This window comes from Ailuropoda melanoleuca, chromosome 3 (genome assembly GCF_002007445.2).
Source record: "Ailuropoda melanoleuca isolate Jingjing chromosome 3, ASM200744v2, whole genome shotgun sequence".
In the NCBI taxonomy this organism is placed as follows: domain Eukaryota; kingdom Metazoa; phylum Chordata; class Mammalia; order Carnivora; family Ursidae; genus Ailuropoda; species Ailuropoda melanoleuca.
The window spans coordinates 128,310,449-128,337,966 of record NC_048220.1 but is presented as its reverse complement, the minus strand read 5'-3'; the positions used below and the strand labels follow the sequence as shown (position 1 = coordinate 128,337,966).

The following is a 27,518-nucleotide window of genomic DNA, read 5'->3' as shown; positions in this document are numbered from 1 at the left end:
GGAATATTCAGATTATTACTGTCATTACTAGGCATTTTCAAAATCACCATGGGAGATAAGTATATTTTCCATTAAAGGATTATTTCCGTCTGAAATCTGTCTAAACTATTATTACCTATAACCCTCAGTAGCACAAATGTCATAGAAAAATAAGAAAATGTTATATTCTTTCAGATATTATTTAAATGAGTAGACAAAACAAAATTACTATATTGCTGATGTTTTGGGATAGTTAGCATAAAGATGGCCATGTTTTAGATTGGCTTAAGTGATAAATTTTTAAGTGGTCTATACATGACTATTACTTTTAATATGACAAGTTTTTCACATGTCAAAGCATAACAAACTCACTGGAAAAATAATTCTTACCTAAATCATGTTAATTTGGCTAGAGGTCTCAATAGTAATTATAATTATTTTGTGCCCTTCCCTGCATTCAATGTCATTTTGTACCAAGATAGTGAATCCATGGAGAAACTTTTTCTTCCTAGTGAAAAAATGAAGCTGGAGACAAGGTAGTTGTAAAAACTTGTTTATTTTTTTTTAAAAATAAATACAAAAATATAAATATAAAACATTAGCAGATAGAATTTGATGAAATGAAATTGCACAAACGTTTGTATACCAGGTTGCAAATCACACCTACTAACACCACATGTACGGTTTTTTTTTTCTTTTTAACTTAATGTACAGAACAGGATATACCTTAAATTTTTTCTTCACCTTTTTAAAAGCTTCATTTGCAAGGGCAGGACGTGTATCTAACAGAAGCGGCTTGTTTGTGAGGTTGCTTAACGGAGAACTATCCTGTTCATGTTTCTGAAATTATCTTTTATTTCTAAGATGGACAACACTGAATTTCCATAGCTTTGGCTCTTGGAAGTGATTAAATAAAATTTCATATATATTCCATGAGACATCCTACAGGAGAAAATTAATGTAATTAATGGACAAATTAAAAAGGAAATGGGAAAAAATTGTGCTGAGTGGCAGGAAAATTCTCCTGAATATCAAATATTGTGAAGCGGAGACGGTGTCCGTCAAGTTACTTCCTCTTGTTTGAACAGAATATATATCCTAGGTTAAGAGTCTTTGTCGCTTTCCCCGCCACCGTACATTTCCGCCAGCTTATTAAACCGAGGGCCCCATTCTCGGAGGTAATCGTAGTTCTGGTCTCCGTCAGTAGTACCTGATTCTAGGGAGCTCAGAGATTCTGCAATGGAATCGTTTCCTTCGTACGCATAGGTTGCAAGGGAGTCGTACGGAGGTGCGGTGGGGTCGAGATCATGCTCTTTTAGCCTTTCATTAATGAAATCCCGGACATCCGTGTTATCTGGCGCTGTGGGAGTCCTCCGAGGTATAAATAAAGTTTCCGGAATAATATCTCGCCGGAGCTTCTTCTCCTCAATCGCTGCGGGATTCCTCAGGGTGCCGATATCAAAGGCCTGGGTGTCCTCCTCTCCACCACCTTCGTCGTTATAGCTCACAATGTTGTCTCTGATATCTTCTTTAGACAAGATCAGAGGCTCCTTTTTTCGCTGTCTTTTCAGGGCTGCAAATAGTACTACTATAACTTCAAAAAAGAAAAGAAGATTCATTAGCGGTCTGTCTGAAACACTATATAAATAACGAGCGGAAGTACTGTGGAGGAATTTAAGTTATTTAGGTTTTCCGGGACAGGCTAGGATTCCAGATTAATTTTGTACTTCCATCAGTTTGTGGGGGAGGGGGGAAAGAGAGAGGCCGTTGAGGATTTGACCAGGATGGGTAGGGTATACAAGCAGTGTTTCTAATGTATTTTTGAAGCTATCTGGGATATTTCTCAAATACAGTGAGATACTTTGTCTATTTTTCTAAGAACTGTTTAAAGTTAGTTCCTGATTGTACAGACATTATTTATACTTTGCACTGAATAGTGACATAAGGTGTTACATAAAAAAATAGACACAAATTGAATTTAGCTTCAAATAAAACAAGGAGGACAAAAATATGCCCATATTTTGCACATCCTTATATAGTATTAAAAAGGCAGGATTCTTCACAAAATACGGTGTTGGTTTTGGTTAAATAACTTTGCTGATGGATTTACATAGATTTTTTTCTTACGTTGTTAAAAGAAGAGAAGGGGGAATGACCTCCTGGTTAGACACTATTGGTTTAGTTAGTCTTTGAGGTATTACATGGAAATATATATCATACATGAGACCAAAAAGAAAGCTATCGGATCACATGACAGCCAAGAGTGAATTTCAATTTTTACATTGAATTACCTATAGAAAGCCTGTAGGAACCTTAGCTAGATAGATCTCAAACAACTGGAGATCTACTACAAATAGCAATGTATATCTTTCTGAAAGGACATTTCCCTACTTCCCTGAGAAGGTATCAATAATAATATGATGATGATTTTACTAAACATGATGGTAATAGCATAAAAGATAGGAGAATGTTAAATTCTCTCTAGCTGTTTTAGTTTCCCACCCTCATTCACTATCCCCAAACATTTTGGACATGATCCTTGAAAATGGTGATTTGGGGAAATGGATCTGAATTCAATTAAATAAGGAAAGAGAGGGAAAATATTTTACCAGGTATATGTATGATAAAATATCTATATTTATTTAGCTTCTTTAAAAGAAACATTTGAAAGATAATGGGGTTTATTATCATTATGAACTGAATGTGTCCTCTCAAAATTCATGTTGAAGTCTAAATCCCCAAAATGATAGTATCTGGAAGTGGGGTCTTTAGGAGGCAATTAAGTCATAGGGTGGCGTTCTCATGAATTGGATTAGTGCTTTTATGAAAAGAAACAAGAGAAGTGATTACCGTCTGCCATGTCGGGATACAGCATGGACAGCCACCTTGAACTAGAAAGTATGCCCTCACCAAATTTGGAATCTGCCAGTGCCTTGATTTTGGACTTTCCAGCCTCCAAAACTATAAGAAATACATTTCTGTGGTTTAAGCCATCCAGTCTATGGTATGGTTATAGCAGATGAAATTAAGAGAATACGTTAGTATGGGAAGGACTTTAACTTTTGTTTTCTCTTTTATTAACATTGGGCAGTCAAACTACCTGCCTTCAAGCTTGTGTGAAAGGGCAAACAAGGGACTTTTTAATGCAACAAAAAATAAAGTTTTAATCCATTGGTAAGTTCTTGAGCTTCAAATTGGTTAAAAAAATAAATAGGCCACCACTAAGAGAGAAAAAAAAATGTTTATTCGTCAAGTCTTTGAGAAAAATAGGACATTCTATTTTATTTAAATTCATATATTCATGCACACACATAAACTTGTGAGGTAAAGATTTTAAACCTTAGATTGTTTATTGTCAGCCAAATGATCTTACCCAGTAAAAAATGTTCTAATAATGAGGGTAATGAAACTTACTAAGATTAGCTACAAAATCCAAGTTCATTTTACTGCATCTTAAAATGTCAGATACAGTGTTTTTTGATTAGGGTCAAAGGAATATGCACAATAGTTTTAAGATAATGCAACTGGAGAGTAAACTTAATCTGATTTTTCATTCAAAAGCAGTTAAAAAGCAATTTGCTCTAGGTTATAAAATCAAGTATTATTGTTGCAAGGAAAAGTGAATCAGGTAGAGGGCTATTTTAACATGATTTCAGTGGAAAGGCTCCATCCAGCCATCATAAGAATAAAAAACTGGAGATAAACTTGAGATTTCCTGAAAAACTAGCTATAACAGACAGCAAAGCACCTTGCCTTGGTTGAGCCACTCAGAAATTGTGTAACCTTGAAAAAATGTTTTGAATATCTCTTTCAGTCTTATGATTTAAGAAAGAAAGGTAATAACTATCTGATCAGATAAAATATTCTAATATAAACAACATCCGTTCATTAGGTCTATCTCAGATGTTGCAGTTAATGGGGGAGGAGTTATTTTAATAACAGAATTTCTTATCTACAAATACACTAATGTAAGCAGTCCAAGACATAATCACATTTTCCTTCTTCTTCTTATTTTTTTTTAAAGGCCTTATTTATTTGTCAGGGAGAGAACCAGAGAACCAGAGCACAAGCAGAGGGAGCGGCAGGCAAAGGGAGAAGCCAGCTCCCCTGCCAAGCACAGAGCCCAATGAAGGACTCAATCCTAGGACCCTGGGATCATGACTTGAGGCCAAGGCAGACACTTAACTGACTGAGCCACCAGGCGTCCTTGTAATCACATTTTCTTTGAGGTTTCTTACCCAGTAGAATAATGATGCAGAGGAGAATGGCCACGAGGGCGCCCGTGCTGAGGCCGGCAGGGAGCAGCAAGGCTTCGGCGCTGCAGGACTGCATGTTGCCTTGGCTGTCACAGGCGCACACCCTGATGGTCAGCGTGCCCGTGCTGCTCTGAATCGGGTAATCGTTGTCTGATATCACCACAGGCAAGAGATAGGTACTTATTTCATGTCTATTGAATCCATTTTTTCTGGTTAAAATTCTGGCAGTGTTATCTAGAATAGATTTTAAAATATTACAGATGGCTCGGGACCATAAATTTCTCTCATCCTGATACCATACTTTGACATACAAGTAAAGAGATGTTTATGTAAAATGTAAAATAAATACCAGTTTTCCTGTAACATGCATACAATGCAGCATTTTAAAATACAGATAAGATAAATCAGATAATTTGAGGAGTCTCAGACTATGATTGCTTATTTATTAGACTTCAACTTTTCGCAGATAATGCTTTTAAGATGGTGAATTTTTATAAGTGAACACTTTATCAAGACTGCAAGGATAATGGGATATTGTTTTTCAGAGTTTTCAGAAAACAAATAAGCATATCAAGAAAAAATCATAGTAAATGTTTTTTATTTATATATGCATGTATGTTTATACATACACACGCACATACACACAGAAAACACACATTGATCCAATACTCATGAAGAAAAATATGAATTAGTAAATTTTACATATAGGTGCATTTTTAAAATGTAAAATTAATCATGCACTCAAAACCCTTTAAGAGTCACAATATATGAACAATGGTGAACAAGTTCTTTCTTTCTTTTTTACTTTCTTTTAAATATTTTACTTATTTATTTATTCATTCATTTATTTCTGAGAGAGAGAGAGAAAGAGAGAGAGAGAATGAACAGGGAGAAGGGCACAGGAAGAGGGAGAGAGAATCCCAAGCAGACTCCACGCTGAGCACAGAGCCCAATGCAGGGCTCAATGCCACAACCCTGAGATCAGGACCTGAGCCTAAATCAGGAGTGGGATGCTCAACCAACTGAGCCACCCAAGTACCAGTTAGTTAATGTTTCTGGACTTTGATGATGAGCTTTGATTTCTACCCATCAAAATGAATACAATCTATAACTCAAAGTGTTGGTGGACGACCACTGATATGGAGTACCTAACAAATGCACAGACAGGTGTAAGGATTTAATAAACCCAAGCATCCTACTAACTAGTATATAGCTACAGATATTTTCTTTATCTGATAACACCCAGTATCCTTAAATGGAGGTTGTGCTTTTAATAAAAAATATTTCACCTAACACTCTATAATCCATATTTTTAAAAAAATCAATATGTCCTTGGATGATCATTTCCTATTCTGTTTGTCCAATGCACTTAGTCCTCTTTAGCCAATCCCATAAGCCTGTTCAAAATGCTAGCATAGGGAAGGGAGTGAGCCAGCCAACTGATAAATCAAATACGACGGGAAAAAAAAAAGGTGAAAATTTCTTGTAGGTATAGTGGTTGAACATAAAGTAGTCATTTCCTAAATTATTAATAAGAAGTTATTTCTACTACATCAGTCAACTATAAAAGCTAGGAAAGAATATTAGCAAAACAGAAGATGTACATAAGCAAATTTAAAAAATAAATTTAATCCTGATAATTTTGCAAAGTTGACTTATCTTCCAAAAAGTATTAGGATATAATTCTTCCATTCTCAAACCTACACTAAAATATTTATATGCATATGGGTATATATTTTTTCCTATTCTCTTTTTTTAAAGTTTTTATTTAGGTTTTAGTTAGTTAACATACAGTATAATATTAATTTCAGGTGTAGAATTTAGGAATTCATCACTTCCATACAAGAGCTTGTGCTCATCATAAGTGCACTCCTTAATCCCCATCACCTATTTCACCTGTCCATCGGCCACCTCCCCTCTGATAACCATCAGTTTGTTCTCTATAGTTAAGAGTATTTCTTGGTTTGCCTCTTTTTCTCTTTTTCCCTTTACTCCTTTGTTTTGTTTCTTGAATTCCACATATGAACGAAATCATATGGTATTTGTCTTTCTCTGACTGAGTTATTTAGCTTAGCATTATACTCTGGAGCCCCATCCATGTCATTGCAAATAGCCAAGATTTCATTCTTTTTTTGTGGCTGAGTAATATTCCATTTCATATACATAACACTTCTTCTTTATCCATTCATCAGTTGATGGGCACTAGGGCTGTTTCCATAATTTGACAATTGTACATAATGCTGCAGCAAACACTAGGGTGCACCCCTTTGAATTAGTATTTTTGTATTCTTTCAGTAAATTCCTAGTAGTGCAGTTGCTATATCATAGGATACTTCTATTTTTAACTTTTTAAGAAACCTCCATACTGTTTTCCAGAGTGGCTGCATCAACTTCCACTCCCACCAATAGTGCAAGAGAGTTCCCCTGTCTCCACATCCTCGGTCAACACTCATTCATGATAAAAACCCTCAGTGAAGTAAGTTTAGAGGGAATATACCTCAACACCATAAAGGCCATATACGAAAAACCCACAACTAATATCATCCTTAATGGGGAAAAACAGAAAGCTTTTCTTCTACGGTCAAGAACAAGACAGGCATGTACCCTCTCACCATTGTTATTTAATATAGTACCAGAGGTCCTAGCCTTAGCAATCAGACAACTAAAATAAATAAAAAACACCCAAATTGGCAAGGAAGGAGTAAAATTTTCACTATTCGCAGATGACATAATAGTCTATATGGATAACCCGAAAGACTCTACCAGAAAAACCACTAGAACTGATAATGGAATTTAGTAAAGTTGCAGGATACAAAATCAATGCACAGAATCTGTTGCATTTCTATATACCAATAATGAAAAAGAAATTAAGGAATCAATCCTCAAAAACCATAAGATACTTGAGAATAAACCTAACCAAAGAGATGAAAGACCGGTACTATGAAAAGTATAAAACACTGATGAAAGAAATTGAAGATGACACAAAGAAATGGAAAGACACTCCATGCTCCTGGACTGGAAGAGCAAATATTGTTAAAATATCTATAGTACCCAAAACAATCTGCACATTTAATACAATCCCTATCAAAATACCACCAGCATTTTTCCACAACTAGAACAAAAATCTTGAAATTTGTGTGGGACCACAAAAGACCCCAAAAGAGCTAAAGCAACCTTGAAAAAGCAAAGCAAAGCTGAACGCATCAAAATTCTGGACTATATTACAAAGCTATAATGATCAAAACAGTATGGCACAAAAACAGACACATAGATCAATAGAACAGAACAGAACAGAAAATCCAGAAATGAACCCACAACTATATGCTCAACTAATGTTCAACAAAGCAGTAAAGAATATCCACTGGGAAAAAGACAGTCTCTACAACAAACAGTGTTGGAAAAACTGGACAGCAACATGCAAAAGAATGAAACTGGACCACTTTTTTTTTTTTTTTTTTTTTTCGTCAAGCACACCAAAAAAATTCAAAAAGGACTAAAGACCTAAATGACCTAAATGTTAGTTAGGCCTGAAACCATAGAAATCCTAGAGGAGAATACAGGCAGTAACCTCTTTGACTCTGGCCAAAGCAACTTCTTTCTAGATATGACTCCTGAAGGAAGGGAAACAAAAGCAAAGATAAACTATTGGGACTTCATCAAAATGAAAAGAAACAGTGAAAAGAAACAGTCAACAAAACTAAAAGGGTATCTAAGGAATGAGAAGAGATATTTGCAAATGACATATCTGATAAAGGGTTAGTATCTAAAATATATAAAGAATTTATAAAACTCAACACCCAAGAAACAACCCTTCAAAACAAAAACAAAAAACTCAAATAATCCAATTCAAAAGTGGGCAGAAGATATGAATAGACATTTTTCCAAAGAAAACATACAGATGGGCAACAGACACATGAAAAGATGCTCAATATCACTGATCATCAGGAAAATACAAATCAAAACTATAATGGGATATCACCTCACACCTGTCAGAATGACTAAAATCAACAACACAAGAAACAACAGATGTTGGCATATGGGTATATTTAGAATCTCTTGCCTTATTCTTTTTTAACTTTTCAAAAGGTCTAAATCTAATCTTGCCTACCACACTTTCAAAATATTGAAGAATAAAATGAAGTTTTACCTAAATTAATCACCCTAATCAAATCATTTCATTAAATATTCAGAAAGTCATCATACAGTTACGCTTTTGACCTATAAGTTAGTGAAAAGCATGGGAATCTTAAAAATCAAAAGCTCCAAGTGTGGTATCACAGAAGCAGGAAATTAATTTTTAAAAAAACGATACCATAAAATTGAAGTTTTCTAAGATGAACACATAGATAAATACAAGGGCATTTTCTCAAAAGCAGTAAGATGATATCTATGTCATTGGCATTTCTTTCAAAATGCACCCGATAACAAAATAGTGAGTTTATGCACTCTGGAATGGTGAGATTTGGAATAGTGAGTTTATTCCATCCAACTTTAGTGGTATTCTATATAGTGACATGTTCAAATGTATATTCATAAGGCTTCAACTCTTGCCATGAGTATGTCATATAAGATCAGGAACTCTTCTGAATATAGGAAGATGGTACTACTTATCAAAAATTAATTAAGATTAGCCTTGAGAGGCTTACCTAGTAACTGTGAAATGCTGTGATAAGATAACACTATTTCGAGTCTCTATTACTTTTTAAAATCGAGAGGTGGTTTGTTGGTATCCATGGCTCAGTTCAACAAAAACATAAAACAAATTAAAATGCACTTAGAAAGAGGTATAATATCGTCAAATCAGTACTAGGGATGTCTAATCTAAGTTCTATATTTAGGATGCCAGATTCAGCAAGTAAAATGATGGGTGTTTTGCTGATATGCAGATGAAACTAGACATCTTGTATCTTATCTGCCAACTCTATGAGAATTTTTTGCATCGCAATTATTTTAGACGTTCAGAGGGATGGAAAAGAGTCATTCCAGAAACTACGATTTAGTAAACAGATGTTACCAGTGGTTGCCCTCTTTTCAACTGATTTGTGCAGTTTCTGCCATATCAAATACCTCAAACAATGATTGGGTTAATGTAAAACTATCCATTATCTTAAATTTTTTTCTGATATTCTGAAAGCCACCGAGAGTTGGTATAGCAATCTGACTCTGACAGTGGATATACATTGTTATGAAGGTATTATAAATATGCCAATGTAGTTATTTATTTTAAGAATAACTGTATCTACACTCCAAGACAAGTATGTCTTTTTAAAGAAAGATCAATGGATATAATTAGTTTAACATAAATTTATTAAAGGGAAACAAGCTCTAACTATATACTTTTATTTAAAAGAGAATAATTAACATATATATTTTTCAAAGAATAAGGCTGTTCAGTTTTTTAAAAATAGTAAGCATTTTCATATTTTTTCCCTCTAAAATATGTTTTTGTCTTCTTTGGGAATGCAAGAAATATCATTTCAGTATTTTTTATCACAGGGATATTATAAAATGTACATATTGCACGGAAGAACAGTATATCTTGCCCTTGCATCTGCTTTTGCACTTAAACCCCTCAGAGACTAGTACGGAATCTTCTCCTTCTTCTCACGCGTATTCCATGCCTTTTTGGCTGTGGTCAATCTGTTGATGCTAGATCTCATTGAAATTGTCACAAGGGTCTCACTGAATCATTCATTTCTCTACCCTGTGTGTCTGATTATTTCCAGTCTTTCTAATGTTTTTAAGATTCAATCTTCTCATTAATACTCTTATTGAAACTTCTTTCACATCTTCATTATTTTGAAATTTAAAATGGACACTGTCAAGCAAGAAATTAATATCTCATTAAATATCTGATGAAAACAACATCTTGTAACACAGATCAATAAATTAACACATACAGCAATTGTTACGTTGGAGAAAAGCTCTTCTTAATGTCACCTGAAATCATAATGACAATGTTCTAAAATTTACCTTCGTTATCCTGTACTGTGAAGTTTGGGTTGACAGCAGCTAAACTGAAGAAAAATTTCTGTCCACCTAAAGGGTCATCTTTGTCTACTGCACTTATAGTCTGTATTAGCTGCAGAAAAGAAAAAAATGCATAGTTATCAAACTTCTATGGGTATAATCTGCTTTACAATATGTAATTTTTTAACATTCAGTTTTGTCTAAATTTAAAGGCAGTTGATTTTCTTCCTTGTGCATGTCTTTATTTTATTCCATTTTTTACTATTACTTTGACTTTAACAAAGTATCTCTTTGCCTCCCTCTCTGTTTCTGTTTCTGTTTCTTTCCCTCCTTCTCAATTTCTCCTAAATATTATCCATTTCTTCAAAATAATAAATGACAATATTATATTCTTTACAGTGTTATTAATTTAGATATAGTATTTGATGTGAGTACGCTATTTCATATATATTTAAACATTGATCTGAAAAAGTTTAATGGAGGAAAAATTTAGAAAACTAGTGTGATTATGGCTTTTCTCCTTATCAAAAGTGAAAACTATTCAAAGACTCTATAGATTTTATAGATAATATTTTGCAAAACTTTTTAAAGGAAAGACTTAAAGATTATGATCTACTCTAATAGTAATGGTTTACTTTATTTGCATTGTCAATAAAATTACATTTTTTAAATTCAATATATGTATACCATGGGAAATGGTTATTTTATAAAGACCATCTCTGATTTATTTTAGGGTAAAAGACAATATAAGAAGCTATCTGGTAACAAAGCAGAAAATGTAACACCTTTTATTATATATTCAGATCACTTCTTTGAACATATATGATTAATATACAAATACATATGTAACATATGGCTCTGTCCTTTTTTGCACATATATCCAATTTGTCCTTAACTTGTATGTGTAACAACATTTCACATATTTTTTGCATATCTTAATTTTGGAAGAGAGCTTCAGAAGTTGTTAAATTTGCATGCTGATACCTATATAAATGGTCAAATTTATGCTTAACTGAAAGTAATATGCTTTACTGCTTTGACTTACTTAACAGGGTGTCGATATTTGATGAAAATATTGTTACTGACGTTTTGTTGATGTAAAAAAAGAGATTTCAAGTTTAAAATATTATATAATTATTAAAAAATAGGAATTATTTTAACTCTTCCATATTCAATTAGTTTTCTTTTAAATTACTTTATAAAAATGAAAAAAGTGATAAATTTTTGCTACTCCCTATTTAATTATAACCCTAACCACTTATTTCAAAATAATACAAGAAATATAATTTGATCAAACAAAGATTAATGTTTATCATCCAGGAATAAGCAGCCCAAAGAGTCATTTAAACTTTGAATAATTTTAAAATACATTTTAAAACGTAACATAACTATTTAATGAAATTTTAGTGGTAATTTAAGATTAAATAGAAAGCAAGGATTTATTGTTAATGGCTTACCCATCCAATACAAAACCAAAAGTGGTACATATGTGAAGGAATTAAAAAGAAAAATGTATAATAAGAGTTAGTTAATACCTTTTAAGTGGTATCAATTCAGTTACAAAATCATTTCTTGACTGACTTGTTTGTTGAACAGTCCAAAAGATTTTATTTTTAAATAGTGATTTATAAGAATAAGTTAAAGGGGAAAAATGACATAAACAAAACAACACCAAGAAAGATAGTAGAACTTAATAAAACGTCTATGTTTATATATATATGTATATATATGTGTATATATGTATATATTATTAAGATTAATATGTTAAGCACAAATATAGATACAAAATGATAGAAATTTAAAAGTAGAGCTAACAGTCTTTTAAAATAAAAAATATAATGTTTCATAATAAATAAGCATTTTCAACTGTGATTACAAATTACAATTTCAGTTTATTTTTATAAATCAAAATAATACGTTTCAGAGAACAAAATGGCCATATCTTTACAAATATCTATAAGAAGTTACAATGGTTTACACAAAAATTCTTAATTAAATTGTTATTTGAATAAAAGATGATAGCATTCTTGGTTTCAAAATTTGTGATTCACTGATATATTTTCTTTATATGTTCTAAAGGAAATAACCCCTGCATTGTTCAAGGGTCAACTATATTTTGTTTGGTATATGTTTGTTTATTTGTTTTGATATATGTACCATATACATATGGATATGTACATATACCTATGGATATGTGCCATATATACATAAGTATGTGTCAGAATAGAAATCAGAAGTTGAGAACATGGAGATAAAACCTCTTCCCCAGTCTCTCTATATAAGCACTTGCTATTTTATTCCTACTGGAGACAAGTTCGTTTTGACTCATTTCCAATAAAATAGGTTGCCACAATTATGGGGGAAAAAAAAACACTGGTGATGTCCAGTATTCAATTTGAGTATATGAAGAATAGACCCAGATAAGTCATTTATAGTTTATCTTCTTAGCTGTTATATAATTGGTTTGTATTTTTATTAGACTATTCTAAAATAATCTCAAATCAACTTGAGGGCTTTTTCAGTGATCGTACCATAATGGAGTGTGGGATGACAAATGGATTTTAAGATATTTAAGCAGGAAAACTGGTCACTAAGTTTTAATGTTTTAGCTTTTACAGTGGGAAAAGTAGTAGTTAGGTAAGGAACTAAACACTGTTCTGTGGAAATATGTAATGGGATATTTGGGGTCTGACAAAGGCCTAGAGCTTAGATACTATCTGAGGGTAAATACAAGCAGCAGACCTCCCTGGGGAGACTCTCTGGGAAATCTCTGAGACTGAAATACTATTTCCTTCCCATAAAGATGAAAAATTATTAAAATATACTTTATTGACTGAAGGAGCAAAGCATGCATGAGGGAAAATGAAAGAAAAAGAAACAGCCAGTCTTCTCTCCTCTCCTTTCCCAAGAGACTTTTTCTGAGGTGGAAAAAATGGGAGTCAAGTAGCCTAGATCAGGACTAGGGGACTGAGTCCCCCCTAGAGGGGACTTTAATTTACATCAATTTTAAGTTGCATCTTTTCTGAGGGGGAAAGTCTTCTACTGCTGGAGAAGGGACTAGGCAGAAAAGGAAGAGGGAATGGCAACTAACTTTTATCTGTCTTCTCATTTTGTTCACACACCAAAGAGATGGAATCATTTCCTCTGCCATTGTTCGAAGTGTTACTTTGTTTTTTGTTTTTTTTTATTTATTTTTTTATTGCATTCAGTGCCACTTTAAAACAGTACTTAATTCAGAGGAGAATTGGGTGGATTGAAATACTCTATAAATAACGAAAGTACACCCGGAAGTCCTAACAAGCTCCTACTTCCCTAGAAGGAGGGGAGACAGAGTTAACAAATAAATGTCAAGGTAGGTTCAGTGAAGGACTTTTCCAAATAACCAGCTTGGTTTTGCCTGCTAGGCTGTTGTAACCTAGAATCCATCACTGAGTACATGACAGTTTAGTTTAAACAACCATTCATCAGTCAAGAGACCAAAATGACATTTAACAAACTGATCTTATTAAAAATAACTACTATGGGAAGCTATTGCACATTCAGCCAATGAGACAAAAATTACTAATCCTGTTATTCTTATCAAGTTTGTCCAAACAGGCTACTTTTTAAATTAAAATGGCCTTTGATTTTATTATTTTCCTGCAATATGCCAATTGGTTTTTAAAGTCCAAAAAATATAAAGTTACTGAACCAGATTTAGTTTTTTTTTTTCTTAAGAGGCATAAGGGAAAAAATAAAACCCCACAATCCCTTATTTTGTATATTTTGAATACATTTGGAAATCAGTATTTAAAATGATTCAAAGGCTCTGAAAAGATATCTCTTGAAAATCAAATAGAATAACTATAGAGGAAGCAATGCATGCGGCAGTTGTAAAGTGGGTAATTTATCTCTTAGAGAAAAGGCTTTAACTTAGATCATGCTGAGCCTGCCAAGCAGAGGACTATTTAGAACGGTATTTTCAGGGCAAACACTTTCATTACGAAGTAGGTCGGAAGTAGCTTTGTCATTTAAATATTCCAAATTAAACATTCCCATAACATTTTCAAATAAAAAAAATGAATCCAATTGCAGCAATTTCACCATTTCAAACAATAGACAGGCTATTGAATTCCTGTTAGAATCTTCAGAAGGAAGAATTTGTGTTATACCACAACGTAATTTGCATAAAAATGTAACAATGACATTGATGTTTAGAAAGAGCATCAAATGATGTCAAAACACAATGCAGTTTTGTGATGGCTCCTCTTTCTTTAATAAAACACATTTGATTCCCAATTATTATTTATAACATGCAGCTTCCTTCTGTGAAGATAGCACTCAAACCAATTAAGAGCACTTCTTTCAGCCATATACACTGGAGCTTTTCAAACAACAAAATGAGTCCACTGAGGAAAAGACTTAAAGAGTTATAAACAAAGCTGATGTAGGAAGAATGTTTTAAAGGACGAAAACTAAGTCATTAAGCACTCTTAAGTGTCGCTATAATGATGAAATACAAGTAGAAATTTAAGGAGTGAATCCTGGGGCCCTGTTTTGAAATCATTTGCATACATTGGAATATTGATGCAAAGTTTCGCTGATCCCACGTATCTGTCTCTGTGTTTCTCCTAACTTCCATCTCCCATCTCTTCTAGCAGTTATCAATATTTACCTAGAGAAACAGCAGAGGGGTTTTTCCCCCGGTTTTGTTTGTGAGAATTTAAAAAGTGATAGCTGTTTCTTCCTACACCTTAATTTTTGTAGCAACAATAAAATCTTATATTTTCATTAGAACTTCACAAAAGAAATGTGAAACATGTTATAGTGTCATTTAGAACCCCCAAAATACCGGCCTTTTTTTTAAAAAAAAATTTTTGTTACTGGGACTTATACGAGCATTTTTATCTCTGTGTACTCATTCTTCTTAAGATTGGGAAAAGACAACATTTAACAAGCCATTAAAATCTTCCGAAACTTTGAAGTCCCATGAGTGCTCACCTGCCCTGGTCTGGCATTTTCACATACAAAAGTGTCATAGAACACAGCAAATTGTGGGGCATTGTCGTTAACATCCAAAATTCTCACAAAAACAGCCACACGCGTCATCTCTTTGGGATTGTCTAGAAAAGGGAAAGGACAAATTTGTTTAGGAAGATACGTTTGTGCACCAGATTTAATTTATATAAGCATCTTGTGGATATTAAGTGCTCACATAAAAATAAGCATCGTGTTCATTCTGCCAACATAATGAGCAAATACAATAAAGAAAATTACTACAGAGTCTAATTACGTCGTCATAAATTCAGTTATTATTGGCCTCAAGAGAACTACTATTATTTTGCAAAATCTTTTTAAAAGCACAATCCAGTGTAATTGCCTTCATGTTGTATTTGTGTCCATACTGTCCAAATATGTAAAATAAGAGCAAATATTTATTAAATCTTTGTCATGCAGTATTATATTAAGCTTTACTGAGTTTGGATGAAGAAATAATTTTCAACAAACTATTAACTTGCCCATGGTCATTAGCTCCTAAGTAGTAGTTGTTATATTACGACTTACCATCCTGACTACCTTAATCACAAAAACGTATTCCAATAGCCACTCCAAACTCCTCTTTTGGAAATTTTAATGTATAGCTACTAATTTTACAAGCTGGATGGAAATTTACAGGAAAATTTAAGCACTTGAATGTTTCATTAATTGTTACTGGTACCATTTCAACAATCCAGGCTCAATTTTGTATAACAAAATTAGCTCAGTAGTAACATCTAGAATAATCATGACTTTTTTTTTTTTTTTGCTACAGATACTAAAATCAAGGGCATCAAAGTTTTCACATAAAAATATGCATTCAAAATTGTCTTGATTTGTAAATGGAATTTTAAAATATGAATGTCTATTTAGCTTAGCCTGGGGTAACACCCTTGTATTAGTCATAATTGCATTATCCCCACAAACGGGCTTTTCTAGGCACTAGTATTGGTATCTGAGAGTGTTTTGAGATCTTAAATTCAGGTTATATTTATCAGCCTTTAGGTTATCAAAATCTTAGTCTTTGGATGTAGTTCAACTTCTGTGTGGACTTCAGCAGTCAAACTGAAGATGAATAGAAAAAGAGAAAGAGGTAATTAGCTAAAAACAAAGCAAAACAAAACAAAACAAAACAGATGAGGTGGGGGACAATAGCAATCTTATTAAATGGCTTCTACTAACATGGGTTATGGATAGTACTGTTTACCTTTGTGAAATGTATCTGACTTTCTAATTCTATCTATATAATTTTCAATACAAGGGTAAAAAATATTGTCATGTACAGATAGGGAGGATATTACTATGCAAAATAATTTATTTCTCCTCTTTTTTCTCTATGTAATTATAATGTTACTAAAATAATGAAACCAGCACTTTTAAAAATAACGTGGAAGAACTGATTACTCAGCAGGGCATTTACAAGGTTGAGGCATATGAAGAAAGGCAGACAGAATTCTAAATCCACGTGAAGCGTATTTATCTGCCTGCCTTTTTTCAAAAGAAACTTTGAAAGGCATCCTCTCTTTAGCACTCCTTTCCAGTCTTACTCAGTCTTTTTCACCCACATGCATTCCGTTCTCAGGTTCTGATTTCCCATTTGCTAATGTACGCTGCCTATTATTCACTTCTTAGTATTTCAGGAGGTTGTAGAGTCCAGACCCTGGAGCAGAACAGAGCTGTTTGGATTCCCAGATTTGCCACGCATTCACTGTGTGCCTTCAGCCAGTTTACTCCCTCTCTCTCATGCCTCAATTTACCCAATAGAAATCAAAATAGAACTTCTAATCTACGGAGTTATTTGAAAAATTAAGTCCATTAATGCACGACAACTCTCAAAAGCTATTATCAAAGTATTAGTTTGCTGGTAAGCACTCAATAATTGTCAACTATTAAGATCATTTTTATTATCACCTTGATACCTTTTTCATTTTCCTACATTAATTGAGAGCTTATGCTATGTTACTGCACACAAAGCATGCACACAATAAAAAATATGTTAACTAGTTTCCCTACAGTTCATACAGGTCTGAGAGGATGAGCAGTGGAGAAAGGAGAAAAAAAAGAATATAAAAAATTCTATCCCACTCTTTTCCTACCTCCCCTAGTCCTAAACCATTTGCAAATGGCCAGAGTTCACCTACAAAGGGTTCACCTACAAATCAATCCATCTACTTCGAGCTACGCGATACTGTGGGTATGTGTGGGAAAGTATGATTTTTCCACATTTTCTAGCATGTGCTTTTTCATCTACTTATATATTTAGTGGACATAAGCAAAATATTTTCGTTCAATAGTCTTGACATAAATATTACTCTTGTTGGTAAGTAATTCACTGACTTTGCCTCAGAAGTCAAGAGAGGCAGAACAGTATCAGGTCTAAAAAACTGCACTGTCAGTCCTTTCCCTGACACAAAATGAAGATTCTCCACCTTCTTTACAGTAACTCAAAGAGTCTCTTCAAATCAAAACCTATATCCACAAGGATAAATGTGTTTATAAAACATCAGGCCTACAGTCACCTATTCAAACAGCAGTGCTTACACTAAATTTTTACTGGTAGATGTTGCAGTTTATGTACAAGTAAAAACATAAAGCGTTCCAAGAAGCATCACACAGTGGTAGTTGGCACATTTACCCCTTGATTCTCTCTCAGAGTCATCTGGGCACACTCTACTAGACCAAGAACATACCAGAAATAAAGGATCTTATAATGTGAAAACATTCCAATGTACTCACAGTCTTTCCATATCCAAGTAAAGGAAAGCTTAAATCGTTCTCTAGAAATCCCAGCCTTTAGAAAAATGTATCTTTTCTACCTGCTTAGGGCAAGAATTTCCACTCTCAAGGAACTAGGTATAGATAATGGAGTTCTTTGGTCATAAACTTTGCTCTACTGTTCTCAGAATGTCTTGCAATGATTATAGTAAAGTTTTCAGATGTGGTGAGAGGAACTCCTTAGTTTCTACAATGGATTTCTACGATCCAATTGTGACCTTAATTTGAGATTTTTTTCCTCCAAATGGCATTTAAAAAAAATATTTTTGAAGAAGAAAAAGAGACGTTATTTCATGGTATAATGCACTAAATAATGACCTGAGGTGGTACCTGCCGTGTGATGTGATACACTGCTGTGGAATGTAGAATTAAACTGTTAGAGGCAGGGCTTGAAAATGCACTGGGAAGAAGTACATTGAAACTTCATTCTGCCCTGCTTAGGGCTTGGTGTAATGCACACTTACCACAAGCCCAGTGTTTAAAATCTAGTAAAAACAATTTCCTCTATGCTGTTTCCCTCTCTCCCTTATCCATTTAATACCCAGAACAGCATAATGGGCCTCTGACTGCTTGTGGCTTGGCAGGTAGGCATTTCTAGCAGTTACTCCATAAATTGATTTCACTTAAAGGCAAAAAATAGGTTTAGTTCTTTAAAAGAAGAACGTAATTGGCTTAGCTTTTTACAGAATTGTAATTACTTCAACTAGCTTTAGAACTTAAATTTCTCAAACTATCTGAAATGGAAAATGCAATTCCTAACTCATTAGGCTTGAATTAGGATCTTGAAACCAGCAGAGAACACAAACAACCATGATTCTGGAATGATCAGATTGGACCATCAGGCACATCTAACTGTGGTGATATGGAGATAGATAACAGAAATAAAAGCTTTCCTTAAAAGAAAAACTCAAAAAAAATCTTCAGTTGGCCTTTAAAGGCACAGCCATTTATATCTCACTACGGAAAAACTGGGTCAATTGGATGGTGGCGTTAATCTGTATTTCAGAGCCAGGTTTAAGGAGAAAGCTAAATCTACGATTTTATCCTGAAGCTTTGAATTCATTGTTAATGATCTGTCCAGCCTAGTTCCATCCTTCTGACACTTTTGGCTATTTGGCCCCATTGCTTTGCCTTCCAGATCCTGGCACAGTGGCTTCAAATAATTTGACCTTGATAAGTGTTTGTGGATTCAGCTTCGTCTTTCAGGTCTGGAATTTACACGCTTAGTTTTTCACCATGATTCAGTCCCTAATTAATGCTTCTTTTTAAAATAGTTCAAAAGTTGCTTTACTCCAGTAAATCACAGTACAGGAATTAGAAATCGTGAGCAAGTTTGCATGAGTGGACAAAGGGACTTCACAGACATGTGCAGTTGCACAGGGCCTCGCTCTAAGCAGGGCCCTGTGCTTATTTTAAGGCTCTGCTTTTGCCATGTTCAATGTCTTAATCATTTTTTAACAAGAGGTCTGACGTTTTATTTTATAATGGGCACCACAAATTACGTGGCAAGTCCTGTGAATGGGCAAGAACCTTCGCAATTAGAGACACACGATTTTGAATCCTGGCTCTGCCTGTTACTACTAGGATGAAATTTTGTAAATCAGGTGTAGAACTAAGTATTGGATCTAGAAATATAATGACTAGTTTTAAATCTCAGTTTTACTACTTCTGGAATTGTGACTTCGGGCAAGTTACCAAAACCTCTGGAGTCTTAGTTCCTTCTCTGTTAAATAAGGTCAATAAAAATATTACTAGGAGAAAATTAATATAAAATTCTTAGAATAATACCTGGCATAGAGTGCTTAATGTTAGCTATTATTACCAATACCTTGGTTTCCTCATCTGTAAAAAGGAAGAAACAATATCCACGTAGTTACATGTTTGTTGTTAAATGGTACACACCCAGTGTTTAGCATAGATTTTAATTTATAGTGTCCATGTAATAAATCTAATGCATTTTTCCCCAAAAAAGGATATCTTTAGTGCCCAATTCTAGGTAATTTTATTAGTCAATACTGATTTGTGATACCTACAACTATCCCTCAGTATATACAGAAATTGTTGAAAAGAATTATAGGTGTTGAGAAGCTATTTTTTTTTGCTTGAAATCAATGTTTTACTCTTTTATTTCAAGATTTTATTTAAATTCAAGTTAGTTAATATATAGTGTAGTGTTAGTTTGAAGTCTTTTAAAAACTTAAAGCTACAATTCATGTGTATAATGAGAAGAAATTATTTTTAATATGAAATAAAACCTAATATATGTTAAATATTATATACATAAAATTCATCTTACTGATTTCAGCAGCTATAACAGTAAGATTGTGCCATTGAGATAGTTCACGGTCAAGTGGCTTTGATGTATAAAGGGATCCATTTCCAGAATGTATGTTAAAGATTCTGTCAAGGTCAGTATGGCGATCCAAGGAAAATCTGAACATAGAAAGCAAAGAAAAATACACGGCAGTATTATCGGTTTGTAGGAGAAAATAGTGTCATGCGCGCACACACACACAGTAACATGAAATAATTTAATAAGATTCCATAGTACTGATGTAGAATGAAGACTGGTTCATTGATTTATCCCGCACAGAAACACACACACATACAGGACCCCACACCCCCAATTTCTACCTTCCTCCTCTTCCCAAGGCATGAGCTGGCACTTTGTTCAGCATTCAAAATGATGGCTTTCTGAATATTTGTTTTATTAAATCACTGTCTATTGTCTTATTCAACTGACTGGGAAGGTTTTTTTTTTGGTTTTTTTGTTTTGTTTTGTTTTGTTTTTTTTCCACAAAGTAGTTGGCTTTACAAATGGTTACATTACCTACTGACATTACCCAGGAGTTGAAAATTCTGTTAAGGAATTACTGTAAGGATCAAATGCAAAAAAGCACTCCCAGAAGTAAAGTCTTTTTCATATGATGAAACTGGAGCCAACATTAGTTTCACAGACTAGCAGGTTATCAATTTATGATGATGTTTAGTAACTCCATGGTATGATACCCATGTAGCTTCAGTTAACCATATGTATCATTAAAAAATGTATATGTTTTAACTAAAGATCTTTTAAAAACAGAAAAGTTGGGGTAGGAGTTTTCACATAATTATAGCAAGTAAAGTCTCAGTAAAAAAAAAATACATAATAAAAAACTAAAGTCTTAGTATATGTATAAGAAACCAACTATGTTGCAAATTGATTAAAGACGTTGTGTTGGGTGTCATTCTAAAGCCTAACTCCAGGTTTATCAATCAGGTTGCTATAGTTGGGATAAATCCCATTATTTGGGAGACTGTCAGGCAAGGTTTAAGACAGTTATATCCCTCATCAGCTCCTGCCACTTCACAATCTTAGTTGCTTACAAATGCTTTATAATCCTTGAGTTATCAAGCATAATCCTCAAGTTATATTTAATGCTCCATATTAAAAAAATGAACAAAGCAAAGCACAGATGACAAGTCCAGGAGTAACATTCAGTAACGGTGTATCTTTTCCTAAACCACAACTGTCACTTATTTTTAGGAAAACCTTATGAAATACTATTTTTAAATTGTGATTTGTGAGTAATAATCCAAAATAATTTTTAAAGTGCCATGAAACTCTTTTCTCTTTTAATGTTCCAAGCCTGTATATTTCCAAAAAATCAGTTGAAAGTTACGATCCTTATGCTAGGTTTTGAATGAACTTCATTAGAAGAACAACTTAAGCCATCAATACAACTAATGTGATTTTACTTTGGACTGCTTGTTTTAGATTTTTATTTTAAATCAGTTCTAACTGGAACAAACCAGTAATTAACAAATCTTCTTAATCAGTTCTAGCCCTCTTTATTAATACCATATGAATTTAGTTTTGCATTCAAACTGCATGTCTTACCATTTACACATAAGTTTGCAAAACACTGAATCTTTATATCTGGAATAATTCACAAATTCTTTCTCAATTTGACAAAATTATTTTACTACTGAAAGACTCAACATACATTTTCCTCCTCCTTTGAGTGTTCCATGATTACCTAAAGTAGAAGCTTATTTGTCTATTCCATCCCAAAGTATCTTTTAGCACTCATCTCTAAATGTAGTATCAAAATGTACCATTTACCACCTTGTATTAGGAATTCATTTCAACATCAAAATGTGAGTTACATTTCAAACAGGAAATCAAACATCAAAAAACCAAGCCTCATTCTTGAAGTATAATAAGCACTCAATGAATATTATTTCTCATACTGAGTCTTCTTCCCTAACAGACTGAGAACTTCTTGAGAAATATATTAATATCTGATATAGTGATCCACAAATATTTGTTAAATGAAAAAAAAACACAACTGAAATCTTTGGTATTCTGGCAAATAAGTTTTCTTATTTCTATAGAAGTATGATGTGAAGTTGCAATATGTAAACAAATATAAAGCATTATTGTCCTTGTCAAATCATTTTATGTGTGTTTTGTCTTATTTCTTATAATTTAGGTTAAAAACTAATGATAAAATTTAGAGGATTATGCAAAATCATCTTAAAGATACAGACAGATCCTGGTTCCTTTTCAAACATGACATAATTATATTTTCCAATTCTCTGTTAGCAAATTATGTGTGCTAATTTTCATTTTCCTTCTTAAGATCATTTCCAGAATGAACATTTAAGTAAATCCCTTTGATTATTGCATTAACATCTATAATATGACTTAAAGAATTTATAATATGCCCAGTATTATATTATCTATCCCATAAATACATTTCATTAGTAAAGCTATTTTATCCCTGATTCATATATGTATATATATATATGTGTGTGTATATATATATACACATATATATATACTGTAGTTCTATCATTATTAACATTCACATCAAGTTAGCATAAATCCAATTATATGACAACATTTATGGCATAGACTTTGTCATTAACACGCATTAATTCTGTTACCATATAGTATAGATAAATGGATTCTTTCCTTAGATTTCCATTCTGATTAAGTATTTTATTTTAGTTTCAAAATCCACAGACATATTTTGACATATAATAACTGTCAGTCTATAAGAGGATGCAGAATCGATTTCATTTTGTGGAGAATATATTTATATTGCCACTTTATAACACCACTGGATTTAAAATGAACTTTGAAAAAAAATACTATATTTCATTTTAAAAAGCCCACTTTAAAACCAGGAACGCAGCACACAGCCCCTGTTAAAGTTACTTAGGAGCTATGCCAGGAAAATGCTTGGAAAGTATTGAATGGGTAAAATTAAACATGTATATTGGTTATATAAAAGCTTCAAAGGAAAAAAAATTCAAGCAATACAGCAATTTCAATGAAGACAAATGGACTGGGGAAGAGGCAATTATGGGGAAGTCATGGTGGCAGCTGGGAGCTGTACATGATTACCATATATGTAACCTGTGATGCTTTATGTGAATATAAGAAAATATTTATGCAATTTGAAACAACATGGATGGACCTAGAGAGTAAAATGCTAAGCAAAAGTAAGTCAATCAGAGAAAGACAAATACCATATTTCATTCATATGTGGAATTTAAGAGACAAAACAAATCGATAAAGAAAAGAAAAGAGACAGGGAGACAAACTAAAAAAGAGACTCTAAACTACGGGAACAAACAGATGGTTACCAGAGGGGAGGAGGGTGGGGAATGGGTGAGACAGGTGATGGGAATAACAGGACACTTATCTTGATGAGCACTGAGTAATACATGGAACTGTTGAATCACTACATTGTATATCTGAAACATGTAACACTGTATGTTAACTACACTGGAATTAAAAAATATAAAAGCAAAACAAAAAATATTTAGATAAAATTATATAAATCAAATACTAATTTTAATATATATAAAATATGACTTCACTTGGAGATGTGGTAGACCTATAGCATTTTTAACTTTAACTTGAGTTAGAGTCACATGGCATACAAAATTAGAAATTCTCTACATTCTGCTGTTGTGTTCTTAGGAGTCAGAGAAGAGTGTGCTTGGAAATTGTTAACCATCATTTAAACTCTTACTTGACTGGTCCATGTGGAGCAAGGGGGAAAGAAAATTAACCTGTTGAGAATAGGGAAGTGAATGAAATCCAAAACACATGATGTACTAACAGTTTAAAATAACAGTCATTTTGATGGTCAATGTTATATATAGGTATCTGTATTTCTTTTAAATGATACAACAAATGTCAATAAAAGCTTCTGAGTTTTCTCATTTGTATGTTTATCACATCCCATATATTTTTAGGCTGCTGTAAGAAAGCAAAGCAATAAAAAAAAAATTGAAAATACTGTGATCTTTCTGGAATGCCCTAATATTTTTTTAAATATTTTTTGAAACAGCCAAAACAAAAACAAACAAAAATCTTCCCTTCTTTGATGGTAGGAGAATAGGGGAGTTTCTAATATGTAATACAACTGCAACGTAACATTGCTGTAATTATATTCTTCTAACTGTTACAACGCTCAACTTCACATATCATTTAATAACTGAAAGCACAAATAAAGTGATTTGGTTAATTGTAAATGCACAGCTGACACAATGCCCTTTATCTGTACCCAGGTCAGAACAACAAATACCTTAAAGGGACGGACAGATGATACAAGCTAGGTGCTAGGCTAAAAGGCATGATTTGAACTAGACCAAATGATGAAGTTGTGTATGTCTTGCCCCAAAACATTCAGAGACAATTTACTTTAAACACCTGTGCTCCTCAGATTTATGTACAACTTATGGAGAGACTCATATATTGCAATGCATTAGATGCTATAAATAGGATTTCATGATCTCTATATTTATTTTAATTCTCATTCTTTCATCTGAAACACAGGCATACTTACCTAATGGGGCTAGAAGTAGAATCTGGGTCCCTTGCCATTACAGTACCGATGATCGTCCCCACTTCAATATCTTCATGAACTTCAAGCAGGTAGGAGGGTCTGCTAAAAACCGGGGCTTCGTCCACATCCTCTACGGAGATTTTTACAATTGCTGTATCTTTAAATGGTCCCAGGTAATAAAAACGTGGATCCACATGGGTATTTTCTGCTTCAACCTTCAGAGTGTAAAGTCTTCGGCTCTCGTAGTCAAGTGGCTGTATAAATAAATAAGTCATCAAATTAGAGTGAGGGAAATTGGATTCTATGTTCCTTTCAAGTCACAGTGTGATCTTTAAAGCCTGGTTGAGTTCTGTCAGGTTGTTCATTAAGTGTAAATAATTAAAAGTAATAAAAAATAGTAATATAACCTTTGCATATCGGATAGGATTCAATTTTTAGTTTTTATGTATTCGATGTGCAATACTTCAGAACATCGGAAAATTAGATTGTAAATTTTGGACAAATTGGAAAGGATGTTAAAACCTATCTCATTATGTGGTGACTCCTTACAAAAAATGGGCTGGGAGACTGTGTGTGTTTACGTGTGCATGTGTGTGGGCTGAGGTGTTGGCTACTGCTTAATGTATGTAAGCAAAAAACTCAGTTATCTTTTTACATTTATGTTGTGATTATTTCCATTCAGCTTAATGGCATGGTATTACCTGAACTATACAATTTTGAAGATTTATATAAAGCTTTCGACAGCTGTACGAAACACTGAAGATAAGGGGAAAACCTTGAGTAAAGAGAACAGAGAAAAACTTGATAGCAACTTAGTAATTAGGTTACATTATGAAACAAAAAACCAGAACTTAAATATCGATGTAGTGTAACTGTCGCAAGTATAATATCAAGCTCCTCCCCTCTCACCCCTCTAAAAGGTATGTTTTGTTAACAGGAAAAGACATTGTCCATTCAGATTCCTTCAACCTTCCTTTTTTTTTTTTTTTTTAATCTGATAAGCTGTAGATTCTATTTGCATTACTATTACTTTCCAGGCATGAAAAAACAAAGCAGCTGCTTCATCCTTCACTGGTCACTGTCCATTTCAAACCATTTGGTTGTGCACCTTGGCCTTTGCAACAGAACCTCTGGATAGTTTTGTGATTACTCAGTGTTTCAGTGGTTACTTCAGGCAATAGACTTTTTAGCACATTTCATTAGGATCTAACTTTTACCGGGCCTTAATTTTTTCTTATAATGGTGGTACTGACTCTACAATAAAAAAACTAGTTACCTTTAAACTGTATCACTGAGCATATGTTAGAAAAGTTTAATTTATGTAGCAGAAGGGAAAATGTGAACAATTAAATTATCTTCCAAAATATGCTGTCTCTTTTTATTAGCAACGTTAATTATTGCTTCCTACATCTGGATAGATGGCATGCTACATTTTATGCCTCCAACTGTGATGATATATTGCCATTATTAGCTATTAACTGCTTTTTCTTAAGAAAACAATGTTATAATGGGGGGGGGCTTTTATTCACGTGGCTCAGAAATAGAGTCACACATCTATTAATTTGCCTTTTAAATTTTGTAAGAACTCAGGTTTCATGTCTCGATCAACAAAAGCATTTGGCCAAGATGTTCAAGGAGATCTTTGGCTTTATGTTCCTTGTACATGCGCACAATAAAAATCACATTTGGACTGATAGCGACATCTCCTAACGGATAATACTTGAGTGGATAGCACATAATGAAAACTTTATTTGATAAATGGGCAGGTGCTTATTTATACTGATGGTGTGCACCTTTTTCACAGTTATGATGCCTTCCTGTGTGTCCTTCTCGGTGATGATGTCAAACATATCAGTCCCATCACCATCGATAATTCGGTATTCTACTTCTGCATTTTTCCCCGTATCAGCATCCGTTGCTTTTACGCTCCCAATGGCTGTGCCAACTGGGGAAGACTCGAGAACTCGAAGGTGGATGGTGTCTGCAAAATATATAGAAAAGGGAGAGAAAGGGAGAGAGGGAGAGAGAGATTCCTCAATAGAATATTCAAAGGTAAATTGCATATGAGAAAACATTATAAATCTTAATCTCTACATCAATGTTGACTGATTAATGAGTTGAGTACACATGGAATGGATAACACTAAATTGAGGTCTAGGAATGGAAAAAGTGAAATTTGGGAGGCTTGAGTCTGCATATTACAAATAGTACCAATCTCTAAGAGCGTTAAGAACTCTGGTTTAAAAATGAGCACATTGTCTTTTTTTGCATTTGCACAAATAACTAGAGATGAGCTTTGAGTGCAGAGAGGTACCTGTGTGTGCTTATACAATCACAACAAATCCCAGAACATACAGTGAATATTTATATTTAATTATTTTCTCTTTGTTGTACTTAGTTATTAACTACTCTTAGATTAGTTGAGCTAAAGGACAGAACATTACAAAATTCCATAAAATCAGCTGTCATGGGGAGGAATCCTATTCCTATTTGTGACAGGAGCAACAAAGGATAGTCTGTGGGAGAAACACAAAGAGGCCCTTCACAGTGTCACTGTGAAAACAATCTCTATTCCACAGCAAAACAAGAATTTAGCTAAGTCCCTACTGCACCTAGATGTGCCTCCAGTGGGAACAACCTCTACTGCCAATGAGATTTATGTTCTAGCTCCTGA

General features: G+C 33.5%; 1 protein-coding gene across 3 annotated transcripts in view; it reads right to left on the bottom strand.

Moving 5' to 3' along the window:
* Window positions 1–527: 527 nt before the first annotated feature.
* Window positions 528–27,518, bottom strand: part of LOC100475228 (cadherin-10) — a 173,147-nt gene continuing 146,156 nt past the window's right edge. For all 3 annotated transcript variants that reach the window (XM_034657062.1, XM_034657061.1, XM_019800985.2), the window contains 7 exons: window positions 26,638–26,825; window positions 24,845–25,098; window positions 20,293–20,429; window positions 15,186–15,307; window positions 10,209–10,317; window positions 4,218–4,469; window positions 528–1,573 (listed from right to left, as the gene is read on the bottom strand). In XM_034657062.1, coding sequence (XP_034512953.1) covers window positions 1,083–1,573; window positions 4,218–4,469; window positions 10,209–10,317; window positions 15,186–15,307; window positions 20,293–20,429; window positions 24,845–25,098; window positions 26,638–26,825 — 1,553 coding nt within the window. In that variant the 3' untranslated portion in view covers window positions 528–1,082. The remainder of the gene's footprint in view (window positions 1,574–4,217; window positions 4,470–10,208; window positions 10,318–15,185; window positions 15,308–20,292; window positions 20,430–24,844; window positions 25,099–26,637; window positions 26,826–27,518) is intronic.